At 56.2% G+C, this 19,508-nt stretch overlaps 2 protein-coding genes across 2 annotated transcripts in view; one reads left to right on the plus strand and one right to left on the minus strand.

The window, feature by feature from the left end:
• The window catches only part of LOC144933461 (RAC-alpha serine/threonine-protein kinase), a 67,235-nt gene extending 66,488 nt beyond the window's left edge, over positions 1-747 (minus strand). The window contains exon 1 of the mRNA XM_078858233.1: positions 644-747. The gene's annotated coding sequence lies outside the window, so the exon portion shown is untranslated. The remainder of the gene's footprint in view (positions 1-643) is intronic.
• Positions 748-8,912: 8,165 nt separating this feature from the next.
• Positions 8,913-17,408, plus strand: ZBTB18 (zinc finger and BTB domain containing 18). The gene is made up of 2 exons (XM_078858230.1): positions 8,913-9,306; positions 14,037-17,408. The coding sequence occupies exon 2, from the start codon at positions 14,057-14,059 to the stop codon at positions 15,902-15,904; it is 1,848 nt and encodes a 615-aa protein (XP_078714356.1). The 5' UTR covers positions 8,913-9,306; positions 14,037-14,056; the 3' UTR covers positions 15,905-17,408.
• The last annotated feature ends 2,100 nt before the right edge of the window (positions 17,409-19,508 follow it).

The following is a 19,508-nucleotide window of genomic DNA, read 5'->3' on the forward strand; positions in this document are numbered from 1 at the left end:
TATGAATCCTTGCAGTCACGAAAGCTTCAAATCTAGAATTACTAGTGGCTGGCTGGTTGGTTGATGTTCGAGGTAGGGCTCTGTTTTGTTTGGCTCGTGAGCTCCGCCTCCCCGTGGCCCCGAGTCGTCCCCACACTTCATGGCCTCGGCGCGTCGTCTTATCCGCCGTGCACGGAGCCAGGGAGGGATCCGTTCTCGATATTCCAGTTGCTCTGCAATCCGCGGGTATCGAGCACGATGCCCCCCCCACCCCTCCCACGCGCACCACGCCAATCCTCGCTTCCAACCATCACAATAACCACTCCGGTGCGCACCTCGAACGAGAGGGAGAGACACAATCCCACCCCCCTCCTCTCCCATCGCCCACCCCCCACTCCTCCTCTCCCATCGCCCCCCCAGCCCCCCCTCCCCCTCTCCCATCGCCCCCCTCCTTTCACATCGCCCCCCCGCCCAACCCCCCCTCCTCCTCCTCTCCCATCGCCCCCATCGCCACCCCCCCCCACCTCCTCCTCCTCTCCCATCGCCCCCCCCCTCTCCCTCCGCCCACAGTGAACCGGCTCAGCCCACAGCCGCACTCCGCCGACAGCGCGAGATGATCAACCCGCGAGCCCCAATCCCCTCCTGGACTCCTCTCCCCTCTCACCGTTCGCTCGGGATGATCAGCCCGCGAGTCCCAATCCGGTTAAAGTCTCGTCGCCGTGTAAACAGCGGCAGTCGTCGGTGGCGTTGGAACAACGATCCATTGTCCCTCCTCCCTGGCGATCGTAATATTAATGTACAGCGGCCACGTCGATGTGGCACACAAAGATCACTCACTCGCACACTCACTCACTCACTCGCACACACTCGCACACACTCACTCGCACTTACACACTCACTCGCACTTACACACTCACTCGCACACACACTCACTCGCACACACTCGCACACACACTCACTCGCACTTACACTCACTCGCACTTACACACTCACTCGCACACACACTCACTCGCACTCACACTCACTCGCACACACTCGCACACTCACTCGCACACACTCGCACACACTCACTCGCACTTACACTCACTCGCACTTACACACTCACTCGCACACACACACACACTCACTCGCACTTACACTCACTCGCACTTACACACTCACTCGCACACACTCGCACACACACTCACTCGCACTCACACTCACTCGCACACACTCGCACACTCACTCACACTCACTCGCACACACACTCACTCGCACTTACACTCACTCGCACTCACACTCACTCGCACACACTCGCACACTCACTCGCACACACTCGCACACACACTCACTCGCACTCACACTCACTCGCACACACTCGCACACTCACTCACACTCACTCGCACACACACTCACTCGCACTTACACTCACTCGCACTCACACTCACTCGCACACACTCGCACACTCACTCGCACACACTCGCACACACACTCACTCGCACTCACACTCACTCGCACACACTCGCACACTCACTCACACTCACTCGCACACACACTCACTCGCACTCACACTCACTCGCACACTCACTCACACACACTCGCTCGTACACTCACTCGCACGTACACTCACTCGCACGTACACTCACTCACTCGCACACACTCGCACACACTCGCACACACTCACACTCACTCGCACACACTCGCACACACTCACTCGCACACACACTCACTCGCACTTACACTCACTCGCACTCACACTCGCACACACTCGCACACTCACTCACACTCACTCGCACTCACACTCACTCGCACACACTCGCACACTCACTCGCACACACACTCACTCGCACACACTCGCACACTCACTCGCACACACACTCACTCGCACACTCACTCGCACGTACACTCACTCACTCGCACACACTCGCACACTCACTCACACACACTCGCTCGTACACTCACTCGCACGTACACTCACTCACTCGCACACACTCGCACACACTCGCACACACTCACACTCACTCGCACACACTCGCACACACTCACTCGCACACACACTCACTCGCACTTACACTCACTCGCACTCACACTCACTCGCACACACTCGCACACTCACTCGCACGTACACTCACTCGCACACTCACTCACTCACACACACACTCACTCGCACTTACACTCACTCGCACTCACACTCACTCACACACACTCGCACACTCACTCGCACGTACACTCACTCGCACACTCACTCACTCACACACACTCACACACACACTCGCACACACTCACACACACTCACACACACTCACTCACACACTAACTCACGCACTCACACACACTCACACACACACACTCACTCGCACACTCACTCGCACACACACTCACTCGCACGCACTCACACACACACTCGCACACACTCACACACACTCACACACACACTCGCAAACACACTCGCAAACACACTCACACACACTCGCACACACTCGCACACTCACACACACTCACTCGCACGCACACACACACACTCGCACACACACACTCGCACACACACACACTCACACACACTCACTCGCACGCACACACACACACTCGCACACTCACTCGCACACACACTCACTCGCACGCGCTCACACACACACTCGCACACACTCACACACACTCACACACACACTCGCAAACACACTCGCAAACACACTCACACACACTCGCACACACTCACACTCACTCACACACACACACTCACACACACACTCGCACACACACTCACTCCCACGCACTCACTCGCACACACACACTCACACACTCACTCGCACACACACTGACTCACACACCCTCACACACACACTCACTCGCACACACACTCACTCGCACACACACTCACTCGCACACACACTCACTCGCACACACACTCACACTCACACGCCCTCACACACCCTCACACACACTCGCACACTCGCACACACACACTCACACGCCCTCACACACCCTCACACACACTCGCACACTCGCACACACTCACTCACAAACACACACACTCACTCACACACACTCACTCACACTCACACACACTCACAGACTCACACACACACACTCACCCACACACTCACATACACACTCACACACACACACACTCACTCACACACCCTCACACACACTCACACACTCACTTACACTCACACACCCTCACACACACTCACACACACACTCACATACACACTCACACACACACTCACTCTCACTCACTCACACACACTCACACACACTCACTCACACACCCTCACACACACTCACGCACACACTCACACACTCACCCACACACTCACTCACACACACTCACTCATACACCCTCACAACAACAACAACCGCCATTCGCCACTAAGTGGCGGTGACGTCACCACGACGCTTGTGCCAGGCCAAGTGCACATTGAGGCCACGTGAAGTGTCGAACGCCCGCTGGCAGGAGGTCACGGGGCAGACCCAGCAGGTGCCACGGGTCGACTGACCGAGATGACCGAGATGACTGGCTGATGCACCACCTGTGCCCCCTACTGTGCCAACTTGCTGTGCTTTAGCCACCCGGCGCTCCGCTCGTTGTTGTGAGCGTCGCTCCTCCGCCCTCCGTTGTTGTTGGAGGGCGACTGCCTCCAACTGCCCAATAGCGTCCTTCACGAGCCTCCTCCACAGAGGCCGATCTTGACACCGCTGGTACCAGTCATCGGCAAGTCCACTCAGCTCCACGTCATCCTGTACCACATCACTCCATCTCTTCTCTAGCCCGTGCCGCGCCCGTTTAGCCCCCTCGATCCGGCCGAACAAAAGCTGTTTAGGCATGCGGTGGCTGGGCATGCGGGCTACATGACCCAGCCAACGCAGCCTTGCCTGCCGGAGGAGCTCACCGATGGGACTTTGACCAGATCTTTCAAGGATTTGTGAGCTCCTCACACAATCCAGCCATGTTAAACCCAGGATGGATCGTAGGCAGGCAAGCCTAAATGTTTCCAACCGGCGAAACACCCTCACACACACTCACTCACACACACATTCACCCACTCACTCACCCTCACACACACTCACACACTCACACACACACTCACACACACTCACTCACACACTCACTCACACACACACTCACTCACACACCCTCACACACACTCACACACTCACACACACTCACACACACTCACACACACACTCTCACACACTCACACACGCTCACACACTCACTCACACACTCACACATACACTCTCACACACTCACACCCACTCACACACTCACACACACCCTCACACACACACTCACTCACACACTCACACACACGCACACACACTCACACACACACTCACTCACACACTCACTCACACACACACTCACACACACACTCACACACACACTCTCGCTCACTCACAAACTCACTCACACACTCACACACTCACTCACACCCTTACACACACTTACTCACACACACACTCACACACTCACACACACACTCATACACACTCACACACACTCACTCACACACACTCACTCACACACTCACACACACTCACTCACACACTCACACACACACGCACACACACTCACACACACACGCACACACACTCACACACACAAACTCATACACACACACTCACACACACAAACTCATACACACACTCACACACTCACACACACACACTCACACACACACTCACTCCCACACACACACTCACACACACACTCACACACACGCACACACACTCACTCCCACACACTCACACACACTCACACACTCACACACACTCACACACACAAACTCATACACACTCACTCCCACACACACACTCACTCCCACACACACACTCACACACACACTCACACACACACTCACACACTCACACACACACTCACTCATACACACTCACACACACTCACTCACACACACTCACTCACACACTCACACACACTCACTCACACACTCACACACACACGCACACACACTCACACACACACGCACACACACTCACACACTCACACACTCACACACACAAACTCATACACACACTCACACACACAAACTCATACACACACTCACACACACACTCACACACACACACACACTCACTCCCACACACACACTCACACACACACTCACACACACGCACACACACTCACTCCCACACACACACTCACACACACTCACACACTCACACACACTCACACACACAAACTCATACACACTCACTCCCACACACACACTCACTCCCACACACACACTCACACTCACACACTCACTCATACACACTCACACACTCACACACACTCACTCACACACACTCACTCACACACTCACACACACTCACTCACACACTCACACACACACGCACACACACTCACACACACACGCACACACACTCACACACTCACACACTCACACACACAAACTCATACACACACACTCACACACACAAACTCATACACACACTCACACACTCACACACACACTCACACACACACTCACACACACACACACTCACTCCCACACACACACTCACACACACGCACACACACTCACTCCCACACACACACTCACACACACTCACACACTCACACACACTCACACACACAAACTCATACACACTCACTCCCACACACACACTCACTCCCACACACACACTCACACACACACTCACACACACACTCACACACACACTCTCACTCCCACACACACACTCATACACACACACACTCCCACACCCTTACAAACTCGCTGGTCATCGGTAGCAGTCGTAGCATCAGCAGATATTCTCCTGGATTATAAGACCCCCCCCCCCACCAAAACGTGTGCCTGGGTATCTGTGGAAAAAGAGCTTAATAGCTCATCGGATTCCTCCAGTAAAAATACAAATTCTAATTCTGAGTAACGTTTTTTTACATTGTCTCAAAAACACACCACACATGTGATTTGGTTCTTTCCGTAAAGTCACGTAGATAGAAAAAATAAAGTGAATAAATAAAAATAAAATAATAAAAACAAAAAACCACTAATGGCACACACACAAACCACCTACCTGGAGTATAGGAAAAGTCTGGCTTTACGTGTAGCGGCGGTGGTGGTGGTGGCAATGCGTATTATAATCAGGACATCGCGGTGGTAGTTGTGGTAGCGGCGGCGGCGGCGGTGGTGGTGGCGGATCGTAATAAAAAGTAAGTATGCTCGAGAGAGGTGACACGTGTTGTAAGTGCGACGTCTTCCTTCCGTGCGTGACAGCACGGCCTCACACACACGTGGTGGTGGTGGTGATGGTGGATTGGGGGGGTTATTGCGACGCAGGCAAACGAAGCGACCTACAACGGGCATTCCTCGCGCTGCCCAAGACAAATAAACCCACGCGTCTTTAATCTGCTGCTGCTGCTGTTGCCGTCCTAGAAATCTGCCCCTTCTCCCAACCCCATCCTCCTCCCTCCTCCTCCTCCGCCGCCACCTTCTCTCTGTGTCCCTCTTGTTACCGCAGCTGCACTTGCAGCTGCCCCACAAGGACGCGTCCATCACCCATTAATCCACCACTGCCACCCCCCCCAACAATCACTGCCACCACGCTCACCGCACAGGTCACGCATTCCACGTCCCACAGCGACTGAAGCCTCACAATGGGGGTGGCGACACAAGGTAGCGCCCTACGTACAGATGCGCAGACTCCCACACACAGACACACACACACAGACACACACAAACACAGACACACAGACACACACACACAGACACGCACACACAGACACACACACAGACACACACAGACACACACACAGACTCCCACACACACACATACACACACACACAGACACACACACACACACAGACACACACACATACACACACAGACAGACACACACAGACAGGCACACACACATAGACAGACACACACTCCCACAGACAGACACAGACAGACACACACACAGACAGACACACACAGACAGACACATAGACACACACAGACTCCCACAGACAGACACACACAGACACACACACCGACACACACATACACACACAGACACACACACAGACTCCCACAGACAGACAGACACACACACATAGACACACACACAGACACACAGAGACAGACACACACATAGAGACAGACACACAGACAGACACAAATACAACGTCCCCCCCCACCCCCCTATAGATGTTATAGACTGTTGGTGCTGCTGGAGAGCATCACAACACATAGACACACAGACACACACATAGACACACACAGACACACACATAGACACACACACAGACACACACACAGACACACACATAGACACACACATAGACACACACACAGACACACACAGACACACATACACAGACACACATACACAGACACACATACACACACACACAGACACACACATAGACACACACACAGACACACACACAGACACACACAGACACACACATAGACACACACAGACACACACACACAGACACACACATAGACACACACATAGACACACACACAGACACACACACAGACACACACATAGACACACACATAGACACACACATAGACACACACACAGACACACACACAGACACACACACAGACACACACACAGACACACACATAGACACACACATAGACACACACACAGACACACACATAGACACACACACAGACACACACATAGACACACACACAGACACACACATAGACACACACAGGCACACACACAGACACACACAGAGACACACACACAGACACACACATAGACACACACAGACACACAGACACACACAGACACACACATAGACACACACATAGACACACACATAGACACACACATAGACACACACATAGACACACATACACACACACAGACACACACATAGACACACACACAGACACACACAGACACACACATAGACACACACAGACACACACACACAGACACACACATAGACACACATACACACACACACAGACACACACATAGACACACATACACACACACATAGACACACACAGGCACACACACAGACACACACAGAGACACACACACAGACACACACACAGACACACACACAGACACACACACAGACACATAGACACACACACAGACACACACACACAGAGACACACATAAACACACACTCACACCAGTCACACACACACACACACGCAGACACACACATAGACACACACAGACACACACACACAGACACACACATAGACACACACACACACAGACAGACACACACACAGACACACATACACACACACACACCAGTCACACACACACACACGCAGACGCACAGGCAGACAGATAAATAGTCACGCAGACACTCAGAGAGAGACACACAGAGGCACAGACAGACACGCAGACAGACACACAGACACACCCACACAGACACACACACACAGACACACACACAGACACACACACACAGACACACCCACACAGATACACACACACAGACACACACGAGCCGCGTGCACACACAGACACACACACCGACACACACGCAGACACACCCCCACAGACACACACACACACCCACACACACCCCCACAGACACACACAAACACAGACACACACACACAGACACACACACACAGACACACACACACACACCCCCACAGACACACACACACAGACACCCCCACAGACACACACACACAGACACACACACACCGACACACACACACACAGACACCCCCACAGACACACACACACAGACACCCCCACAGACACACACACAGACACGCACACACCGACACACACACACACAGACACGCACACACCGACACACACACACAGACACACACACACACCCACACACACCCCCACAGACACACACACAGACACACACACACACAGACACGCACACACCGACACACACACACAGACACCCCCACAGACACACACACACCCAACGCTTGCCACGCTGCGGGCTCCGCGGGTCGCGCGCGGCGGGGGGTTCCGAGGAGAGCGCGGTGCCATATGGCGCGGGAGGCGGCGCGCAGCTGGAGGGAGCATTCCCGGGCAGGGGAGCCGTGATGTCAGAGCAGCTGCCAGCCACACTCGCTGCTGCTGCTGCTGCTTCTACCTCCTCCTCCTGCTGCTGCTGCCGCCGCTGCTGCTTCTGCTACTGCCGCCGCCGCCGCCGCTTATTCTACACAAGCAGCAGCAGGAGCAGCATCAGCAGCAGCACGCTTGTTGCCCCGGCGCTCTGCGAACGCTGCATCGATACTCTTATTCTATCTGCTGCTGCAGCTGCAGCTGCGGCTGCTGCTGCTGCTGCGTTGTCGCGACTCGGGCCGGGCCGGACCAGAGAGGCGGAGGGGAGAAGACGCAACTGCAGCAGCAGCCGCCAGGATCAGGTATGCAGAGCCGGGTGCCTGCCTGGGTAGCACTGTGTGTGGTGGTAGTGGTGGGCGGGGGGGAGGTGTTGGTACGTTGGGTCCTGGTACGAGCTGTGGATGGGTACGCGTGGGCAGGGTGGTACAAGGTGGGGGGGGGGTTGGTACGCTGGGTCCTGGTACGAGCTGTGGATGGGTACGCGTGGGCAGGGTGGTACAAGGTGGGGGGGGGGTTGGTACGCTGGGTCCTGGTACGAGCTGTGGATGGGTACGTGTGGGCAGGGTGGTACAAGGTGGGGGGGGGGTTGGTACGCTGGGTCCTGGTACGAGCTGTGGATGGGTACGTGTGGGCAGGGTGGTACAAGGTGGGGGGGGGGGGGGGGTTGGTACGCTGGGTCCTGGTACGAGCTGTGGATGGGTACGCGTGGGCAGGGTGGTACAAGGTGGGGGGGGTACGCTGGGTCCTGGTACGAGCTGTGGATGGGTACACGTGGGCAGGGTGGCACAAGGTGGGTGGGGGGGGTACGCTGGGTCCTGGTACGAGCTGTGGATGGGTACACGTGGGCAGGGTGGCACAAGGTGGGGGGGGGGGGTACGCGGTGCTAGGCGACTGCTCCACGAAATCTGCTGCTGCCGGGGTGGCACACGCAGGCGTTGTAGTAGGTAGGAGGGTGAGCGGAGTTGTGTGTGTTTGTGTACACGGGGTAGACTGTGCGTGTGTGTGTGTGTACACGGGGTAGACTGTGTGTGTGTGTGTGTACACGGGGTAGACTGTGTGTGTGTACACGGGGTAGACTGTGTGTGTGTGTGTACACGGGGTAGACTGTGTGTGTGTACACGGGGTAGACTGTGTGTGTACACGGGGTAGACTGTGTGTGTGTGTACACGGGGTAGACTGTGTGTGTGTGTACACTGTGTGTGTGTGTACACGGGGTAGACTGTGTGTGTACACGGGGTAGACTGTGTGTGTGTGTACACGGGGTAGACTGTGTGTGTGTGTACACTGTGTGTGTGTGTACACGGGGTAGACTGTGTGTGTGTGTACACTGTGTGTGTGTGTACACGGGGTAGACTGTGTGTGTACACGGGGTAGACTGTGTGTGTGTGTGTACACGTGGTCGACTGTGTGTGTGTACACGGGGTAGACTGTGTGTGTGTACACGGGGTAGACTGTGTGTGTGTGTGTACACGGGGTAGACTGTGTGTGTGTGTACACGGGGTAGACTGTGTGTGTGTGTACACGGGGTAGACTGTGTGTGTGTACACGAGGTAGACTGTGTGTGTGTGTACACGGAGTAGACTGTGTGTGTGTATACACGGGGTAGACTGTGTGTGTACACGGGGTAGACTGTGTGTGTGTGTGTGTACACGGGGTAGACTGTGTGTGTGTACACGGGGTAGACTGTGTGTGTACACGGGGTAGACTGTGTGTGTGTGTGTACACGGGGTAGACTGTGTGTGTACACGGGGTAGACTGTGTGTGTGTGTAGACTGTGTGTGTGTGTACACGGGGTAGACTGTGTGTGTGTGTGTGTGTACACGGGGTAGACTGTGTCTGTGTGTGTGTACACGGGGTAGACTGTGTCTGTGTGTGTGTACACGGGGTAGACTGTGTCTGTGTGTGTGTACACGGGGTAGACTGTGTCTGTGTGTGTGTACACGGGGTAGACTGTGTCTGTGTGTGTGTACACGGGGTAGACTGTGTCTGTGTGTGTGTACACGGGGTAGACTGTGTCTGTGTGTGTGTACACGGGGTAGACTGTGTCTGTGTGTGTGTACACGGGATGTTGGTGGCAGTGGTGCTGGTGGTTACACGGAATGTGGCGCGTGGTGAATCCAGTGCTAGGATGGCGAGTACACGAGGTGTGTGCCTGGTACACATGGGGTAGTCGGCTGGTACACGGGGTAGACTGTGTGTAGTCTGTGTATACACGGGGTGTGTACACGTGGTAGTCTGTGTGTAGACGTGGTAGTCTGTGTGTACACGGGGTGGGTACACGTGGTAGTCTGTGTGTACACGTGGTAGTCTGTGTGTACACGGGGTGGGTACACGTGGTAGTCTGTGTGTAGACGTGGTAGTCTGTGTGTACACGGGGTGTGTACACGTGGTAGTCTGTGTGTACACGTGGTAGTCTGTGTGTACACGGGGTGTGTACACGTGGTGTGCAGTCTGTGTGTACACGGGGTGTGTACACGTGGTGTGCAGTCTGTGTGTACACGGGGTGTGTACACGTGGTGTGCAGTCTGTGTGTACACGTGGTGTGTAGTCTGTGTGTACACGGGGTGTGTAGTCTGTGTGTACACGGGGTGTGTACACGTGGTGTGCAGTCTGTGTGTACACGTGGTGTGTAGTCTGTGTGTACACGGGGTGTGTACACGGGGTGTGTAGTCTGTGTGTACACGGGGTGTGTACACGGGGTGTGTACACGTGGTATGTAGTCTGTGTGTACACGGGGTGTGTGTACACGGGGTGCGTGTACACGTGGTGTGAGCCCGGTACAGAGTTTGAGGTGCCGCTGAACGCGAGCTCGGCGCGCCGCCCTGCGCTGTTTGTCATTAACTCGCGGCTCTCTGTAGCCAGCTCACAGAGGCAGAGACAAAGGTCCCCCGGGTAGCCTCAGCGGACTTTTTGGGCCAAGTGCCGCTCGCGAGCACATTCAAGGGCTGGGCACTGCGCACGATGAGGCGGTGTGGTCGACACCGCGCCCGGACCGCCTTTGTCTCCCTGTTGGCGATGATCACACACACCGCAACGGTTGACTCATTTGAGGCTGAGTCGACCTAGGGGAGGTTCAGGACTGGTTCAGATAATCGTCACTTGGTGTTGGCCGTGCGCGGGAATCGAACTCGGGTGGCCGGGTTCGATGCGCAGTGCGCTAACCTGAGCGCCACCGCTCCCTACATACGCCAACAGAGACAAAGATTCCCCGTATAGCCTTTAACAGACTGTTGGGGCAAGTGCAGCTAGCGAGCCCATATGAAGGCCGGCACGGCACACGAGGGGGTGGGTGGATGGCCAGCACCACGCCCGGCCGCCTTTGTCTCCCTAGTGGCGACATTTTTAGGCATCGCACCAGGTACTCATTTGAGGCTGAGTCGACCTAGGGGAGGCCCAGTAACCGGTGCAGATAATCGTCACTTGGTGTTTGGCCGTGAGCGGGAATCGAACTCGGGTCGCCGGCGTCGTAGCGCAGCGCGGAAACCACTCCCCACTTACGCCAACACACACTCAGACACTCACACACTCACACACACACATGCACACACACTCACAGACACACTCACACACACACATGCACACACACTCACACACACTCACACACACACTCACAGACACACACAGACACACACACTCACACACGCACACACACTCACACACATGCACACACACATACACACACACACGTGCAGGCAGGCACGCACCCGCACACCCCATGAATTAACTCGCAGCATCAGCAGGCGACCACTGGTCGTACCTGTTACTAACGCGCGTGCCCGCGCTATCACGCCCGCGCGCGCTGCTGCTGCTGCTGATGTTGTTGGCGATGATGTTGTTGCTGGCGATGATGTTGTTGGGAAGGAGGTGTGGATGCTTTAGCTGGGATGAGCGCTCGCGTTAATGCGTCCGTGCGCGTTTATCTGCACCGCAACTGCCGCCATCTGGCATCATCATCATCAGCCTCATCAGCTGTTCCCACCTCCCTCTCTCTCTCTGTATGTCTCCATTTCAGCTCGCCTCTTGTGCCTACGCGTCGCGTTAGATGAATAGTCGGTGTCCAGAACATCTCGCTGCGCGTGTGTGTGTGTGCATTGTGAATGTGTATGAGTGTATGTGTCTGCTCGCTGACGGCACTCGCCCCAGCGGTGTGTGTGGTGGATGTAAGGGATCTCTTTGCCTTCATCTTTGTGCCTTTATATTCGTGCCTTTTAATGGGTCTGTGACTCTAGCCGTGGATTGAGAGTGGCTGAAAAATATTGTTCATGGGTTTGTACGCGTGTCTGGGTTATGTTCCTGTGTGCATATGCGTAAGTGTGTGTTTTATGCTACGAACGTGTGTATGTATCTTTAATGTATGTGTGTCTGCATACGCATCTTATGTACGTGTGCGTGTATTGAGGCGTTGCGTGTGTCTGTGCCCGTGTCCGTCTGTACGTGAGCACGCCTCTGTGCGTTGAATGGACACGTGCGCTCGCGTTTTTTCGTGAGCCGAGATTTCAAAACAAACGCGCGTGCGATGATCTCCGTGGGGTCGCGTGCGTTGCACGTGGCCGGAGCTCGAGTGCTAACCCACGACTGTTGGTGCCGGCACGACCTGCTTCTCCTCACCACCACCGCTACTACCAACAACATCCACCACCTCATACACCACAAAACGCCACTATCACCACCACCACTACCACCACCATTCCCATCACCATCCTCCGCGCCACCGCTACAACCACCACGACCACCAATCCCCACCACCACACCACCACCACCGCCCAGAGGTCGCAACCGGGTACCCGATACCCGTACCCTACCCGATACCCGGCTACCTGTACCCGGTCGGGTACGGGTAGCCGTTTGCGACCCTGGTGCGGCCGGGTACGGGTACGGGTAGGCCGTGAGCCACTGGTGAGTAACCGTTTGTCACTCATTTCGGGTAGGGTACGGGTACCCATTTGCCACCCTGGTGCGGCCGGGTACGAGTACGGGTAAGGAATCAAAACCTGTTTGCGACCTCTGCCACCACCCCCATCGCTCCCCGCAGCCCGTGATGCTGGTCCTGCGATGGAGTTCCCGGAGCACAGCCGACAGCTGCTCCAGTGCCTGAGTCGCCAGCGCTTGCAGGGCTTCCTGTGCGACTGCACCGTGCTCGTGGGCGGCTCCGAGTTCCGAGCGCACCGCGCCGTGCTCGCCTCCTGCAGCGGCTACTTCCACCTCTTCTACCGCGACGAGAGACCCCGACGTGGCTTCCGCGACCACCTCGGCCTCCGAGGCCGGGAGAGGGGGGGGGAGCGGGAGCGGGAGGAGGAGCAGGAGGAGACGGCGGGCGACGCGGCGGAGGCGACGGCGGCGGCGTCGATCTCCGGGGGGGTCCCGAGGCCCCCCGCGGAGTCCGCGGCGGGGCTCGTGGTGCGGCTGAACGGGGACGCGGTGACGGCGCCCGCGTTCGGGGCCCTGCTCGAGTTCATGTACGAGGGCCGCCTGCGCGTGGACGGGCTGCCCGTGGAGGACGTGCTGGCGGCCGCCAGCTACCTACACATGTACGACATCGTCAAGGTGTGCAAGCAGAGGCTGCGAGGGCGCGGCGACGGGGTGGTCGGGGTCCCTGCGCCAGAGCGGTGCCCCCGGCCGTGTGCGGAGAACATCTGCGTGAAGATAGAGGCGGGGGAGGAGGAGGAGGAGGTGGCGTTGGCGGCTGTGTGCGGCGACGAGGGCGTGAGCAGCGTGCGAAGCGTCGCCGAGGGTGGCTCTCACGGCGGTGGCAGCCGTCTGGCGGCGAGGGCAGCGCCGTACGGCGCGGCAGCTGGGAAAACGGCGTCAACGGCTCCATTGTTGCGCGGCGGCTCTGGCATCTCAATTAAGGGCCTCGGTGAGAGCGCGCTCGACCTGTCAGTCAAGCCGGCATCTGCGGCGGCGAGGGCGTGCGACCCCGACCTCCCGGGGCACACGGGCCTAGGTGAAAGGGAAGCGGCTGCCGCCGCAGCTGTTACAGCTGCTGCCGCTGTTGTCTCGGTGAAGGGCCTCCCGCCGCAGGAGGAGCGAGGAGGAGATTGCGACGTGGAGATGTGCGACGCGGACGAGGACCCGACGAGGAGAGCGGACGACCTCGCGAGCAACTCGTCGCACCGCTCCAGCGGCGTGAGCTGCGAGCTCTCGGAGAAGGTTCCCTCGACCTCCAGCGAGCTGGACCACGAGGACGACGTGGGCAGCTCGGACGAGGGCATGGAGCCAGAGATGAAGCCGCCCCCGTCTCTGGGCCACTTCCGCTTCAAGGACGAGGCGCTGCTGCTGCCCTTGTCGCTGCACGAGGGCGGCGGCCCGCTGCTGGGCTCGGCGGGGTTGGTGTTTGCCTGCCCCCTGTGCGGCCAGGCCATGCCGTGCCCCCAGGCTCTGCAGATCCACCTCAGCCTGCACTTCAGCGAGCGCCGCACGGAGCCCAAGGTGGAACGCGTGGCGGGCCACCGTGGCCCGCACGGCCTGCAGCCCCACGGCAACGGCAAGGTCAAGCCGCCCCTGCCCCCTCCGCCGCCGCCGCCTCTGTCGGGCGCGTGTCCCGGCGGCGCGGCGCCGTTCGGGCCGGGGCCCGTGGGCATCGCGGAGGCCTCGCCGCCGGCCCTCGGCGGGGCCGAAGGGGACGTGCCCACGTGCGCCACGTGCGGGAAGACGTTCTCGTGCGCGTACACGCTGCGGCGGCACGAGCGCACGCACTCGGGCGAGAAGCCCTACACGTGCGCCACGTGCGGCAAGAGCTTCCAGTACTCGCACAACCTGACGCGCCACGCCGTCGTGCACACGCGCGAGAAGCCGCACGCCTGCAAGTGGTGCGAGCGGCGCTTCACGCAGTCGGGGGACCTGTACCGGCACATGCGCAAATTCCACGGCGGCCTCGCGGGCTCCGTGACCGCGCAGTGAACTCGCCGATGGCTCCCCGTCTCTCCGTGCGGGATCCGCGTGGCGGCGGTCCCCGTTGCTCCGTTGCCCTGCACTTCTCGCCGGTGATCGTTGCCGAGATGACTCCGCGCGGGGGACCGTGGGCGCCGTGGGTTTGGCCCCAAAGTGAAAAGCGAACGCAGAGTTGTGAAAGTGGGCTGGGTTAAGACGCCTGAAGTGAGGTGATGGAGGGGGGTCATAGGTAAGGTCAAGGTGGCAGATAGTGAGATGGTCGGGTTGGATGGTATGCTAGAGGTAGGGATATTCTTTAGTGGGGTTGATGTTAGGGATTGTCTTGTAGGCGAGGTAGCTAGTCTGCTACTGATATGATCAGGGCGAGGGTCTGGTTGAAAAGTGTAGTTAGAGCAAGGGCTGCTCTTCAGGGTTAGAGCTCGAGTTTGGGTGGCTCTCGCCCTTGTAGTTCGCCTGTCACTTTTGGGGCGTCAAGTGCCCCATCCCCCCCCCTCCCATCCCCCAGCGCTGGCGTTAAAACCCAGAGGGCATTCATCAGCAGTGCTGGGCCCTGCGTGCAGGAGTCACTGTGTGCACGTGTACAGAGCGTGCTCGCCCCGTATTTTGTTTACGTCCACACGTGTACAGGTCATTAACCCAGCCCACTGCCGAACACAAGCTCCACACCTGGGTAGCGTGAGTCTGGTACTGCCGGGAAATTAACCTTTTCTTTTGTTGTTGTTCAAATCCGTGCGGCGGTACGTGGCGGGACTCTGTGTGAAGAGAACAAAGGACTAATCACTCACCGACACACACGCTTCACACTCGAACCCCTCCCTCCCTCCCCCCACCACCCCCCCTGCACACACTCGCGTGATTTTTGAGTGAACCTAACAGGTATAGAACACTGTCTTTAAAGATATATAATATATATTGATATTACACAAAAAGCGTCGCTCTGAGACGTTTTATGAGACTGAGAATATCGAGTGAATAATTAATTATGCAGATGAATCATATGCGGTGCGAGAACAAAGGCAAAGTGTGGTGGCGGAGTTCACAGTGACACGTGGCTGCTGCTGCTGCTGTTGCTGCTGCTGCTGCTACGACTACTACTCGTGTATCTGTATAGTCAGCCTTTCCTCAAAAGAGCACTATGAATTGAACACACACACACAGAATAGAATATAACTCACATTATAAGAAGGCTTCCAGAAAGCGAAGTGAGAAAGAGACTTTTTTTTTTAAACCCCACGAATTATTTTTTTATTTAAGAACCGCAACAACAACAAAAAAACTAACATTAGAAAAATATAAATATAATAACCCCAATTACTCCCAGACTTTGTCCCCAAAAATGCAATGTCGCTGTTTGCTGTTTGTTGTGTAAGTTGCTTGAGCAATGCAAACTACGCGTTTCTCTGACTGGTTTCCAATTTTGGGGGTAGGGGGGCATTACCTCCTTCCGCCCATCACTTATATCATAGGAAAACAAAAGTTTCCTCATTTGTATTCATCGCTCTAAATGTCAGTATTCAAGAGGGGGCGGGCGGGGTGGGGGTGGAAACACATTTAAGCCTGCAGGCCATTCGTCAATCTCACTTGCCGGATGAGGGTCTTGCCGGTGTTTTTGTGTGTTACCATACTTCACCACGCTGGTCAATGCAGAGAGCGGAGAACACAATTGACGGTCTCCTTTGCGCTGCCCTCTGCCGCACGCTACGTGGCCACGCACCCGCGACCTACGAAGACCAAGCCAAGCAATGAATCCATGCTCCAGCCTGCGTAGCTTCCGAGTTAAGGTGCATTCCAGGAAGAATACAAAACAAATCCCATCACGTGTAATGTAAAAACATGTCGTAAGTGCTGGGTTGGGGGGGGGGGTATTTTAAAAGGAAGGTTAAACTTTAAAAGGAAGGTATAGACTCTTAATTGATTCTCCAAACAGATTTTACGCGAATAAAAATCACAACGTATTCGTGCCAAAACTTAGGAAGAAGACCCCCTAATTGGAAAGCCAGTGCCTGACCACGCGCGCGCGCACACACACAGTCACCGTCCACTGCTTGAATGCGGTTGACGTCCACCCTGACCGCTGTGCCTGACTTCACGGAGCTCGGAGTTTACCTGCCCTGTGCCCTCTTCCCCGTGCATTACTCGTCTTCTTGTCTATCAGATCATTATAACGTGCGGGGGAGCGGCGGTGTAGTGGTTAGCGCGCCGCGCTACGAACCCGGCGACCCGAGTTCTATTTCCCCGCTCACGGCCAACTACCGGTGACGATTATCCAATCCGGTCCTGGGCCTCCCGTAGGTCGACTCAGCCTCAAATGAGCGTCTGGTGCGGTGTGTAAAACATCGCCACGAGGAGGATAAATGTGGCAGGACAATGTTGTTGTCCACCCACCCCTTCTCCATGGGCGCCCCGTGGCGGCCTTCCTCGGTGCTCGCTAACAGCACTTACCCCAACAGTCTGTGAAAGGCTGCGAGGGGGTTATTTGGTCTTTGTGTAAAAGCGACGGGCAGGTGCCAGCTTCCCAGCGATATCTGCTTCAGCGCGCCAGCCTTGAACAATCGATTGGTGTCGTTCGTATTGACCCGAGATTCTTTAAGCGCGATGCACAGGACACACAGATATATATTTGGAATGTGTACGAAAATTTGAGGACAATCTCAAACGGAAGTTGCTGGTTGTTCCGGGTTTCAGATTTGTAATTTTTCCCCCTCCCACATTTGCAGAAGTTTGAAATTCGTAAGGCATCGTTTTTGTTTCGCTCTTTTCCCGCGTTGTAAATCACTCGGCCCTGCCAATGCCGGTGTATTGATTGTTTTGAACGCCGGGGCAATAATACACGTGGCATTTGCTGTGGAATGGTTATCTTGAGAAGGTATACGCAAAACAAACTTACTTTATTGACAAGGCAGAGAGAGGAGGAGGAGAGGGGGGGGAAACACTAAACTTCGAATGAATGAATGAATGATTGTTGTCTTTAATAAAAATCAGATTTACACTGACCAGCCCTGAAACCCCCCTTATCGCCGTGACGGTCCGTGAGCCCCGTCTGATGGTGGTGTGACGCCGCGCGCGCGCAGAACTGCAACACACAATACACACACACACGCACGCGCAAAGATCCTCGTAGAGCTTTTAACAAGCTGTTGGAGTGGGTGACCAATAATACCACCCCCGGCCGCCTTTGTCTCCCCAGTGGCGATGTTTACACATAGCACCAGGTACTTATTTGAGGCTGAGTCGATCTAGGGGGGAGCCCAGGTCCAGATAATCGTCACCGGTGTTGACCGTCAGCGTGGATCCAACTCGTGTGGCCGGGTACGGAGCCCATTCGCGATAACCGCTACACTACCGCTCCCCACTAACCGCTACACCCCACCACACACACACGCAGAACTGCACACACACACACGACACATCCCCGTGCTTATCACGCACGCTCACACCACGACACGCATACGCCCCACCACACACAAACACCGTTAAACGCGCACCCTCCAATATAACGCAATACCCTCGCCATTCGCCACGAAGTGACGGCGACGTCACCACGGAGCCTGTACCAGGCCAGGTGCACTTCGAGGCTGCCACGTGAAGTGTCGAAGGCTCGCTGGACAGGAGG

The sequence above is a fragment of the Lampetra fluviatilis genome, chromosome 7 (assembly GCF_964198595.1).
Source record: "Lampetra fluviatilis chromosome 7, kcLamFluv1.1, whole genome shotgun sequence".
NCBI classification, from domain to species: domain Eukaryota; kingdom Metazoa; phylum Chordata; class Hyperoartia; order Petromyzontiformes; family Petromyzontidae; genus Lampetra; species Lampetra fluviatilis.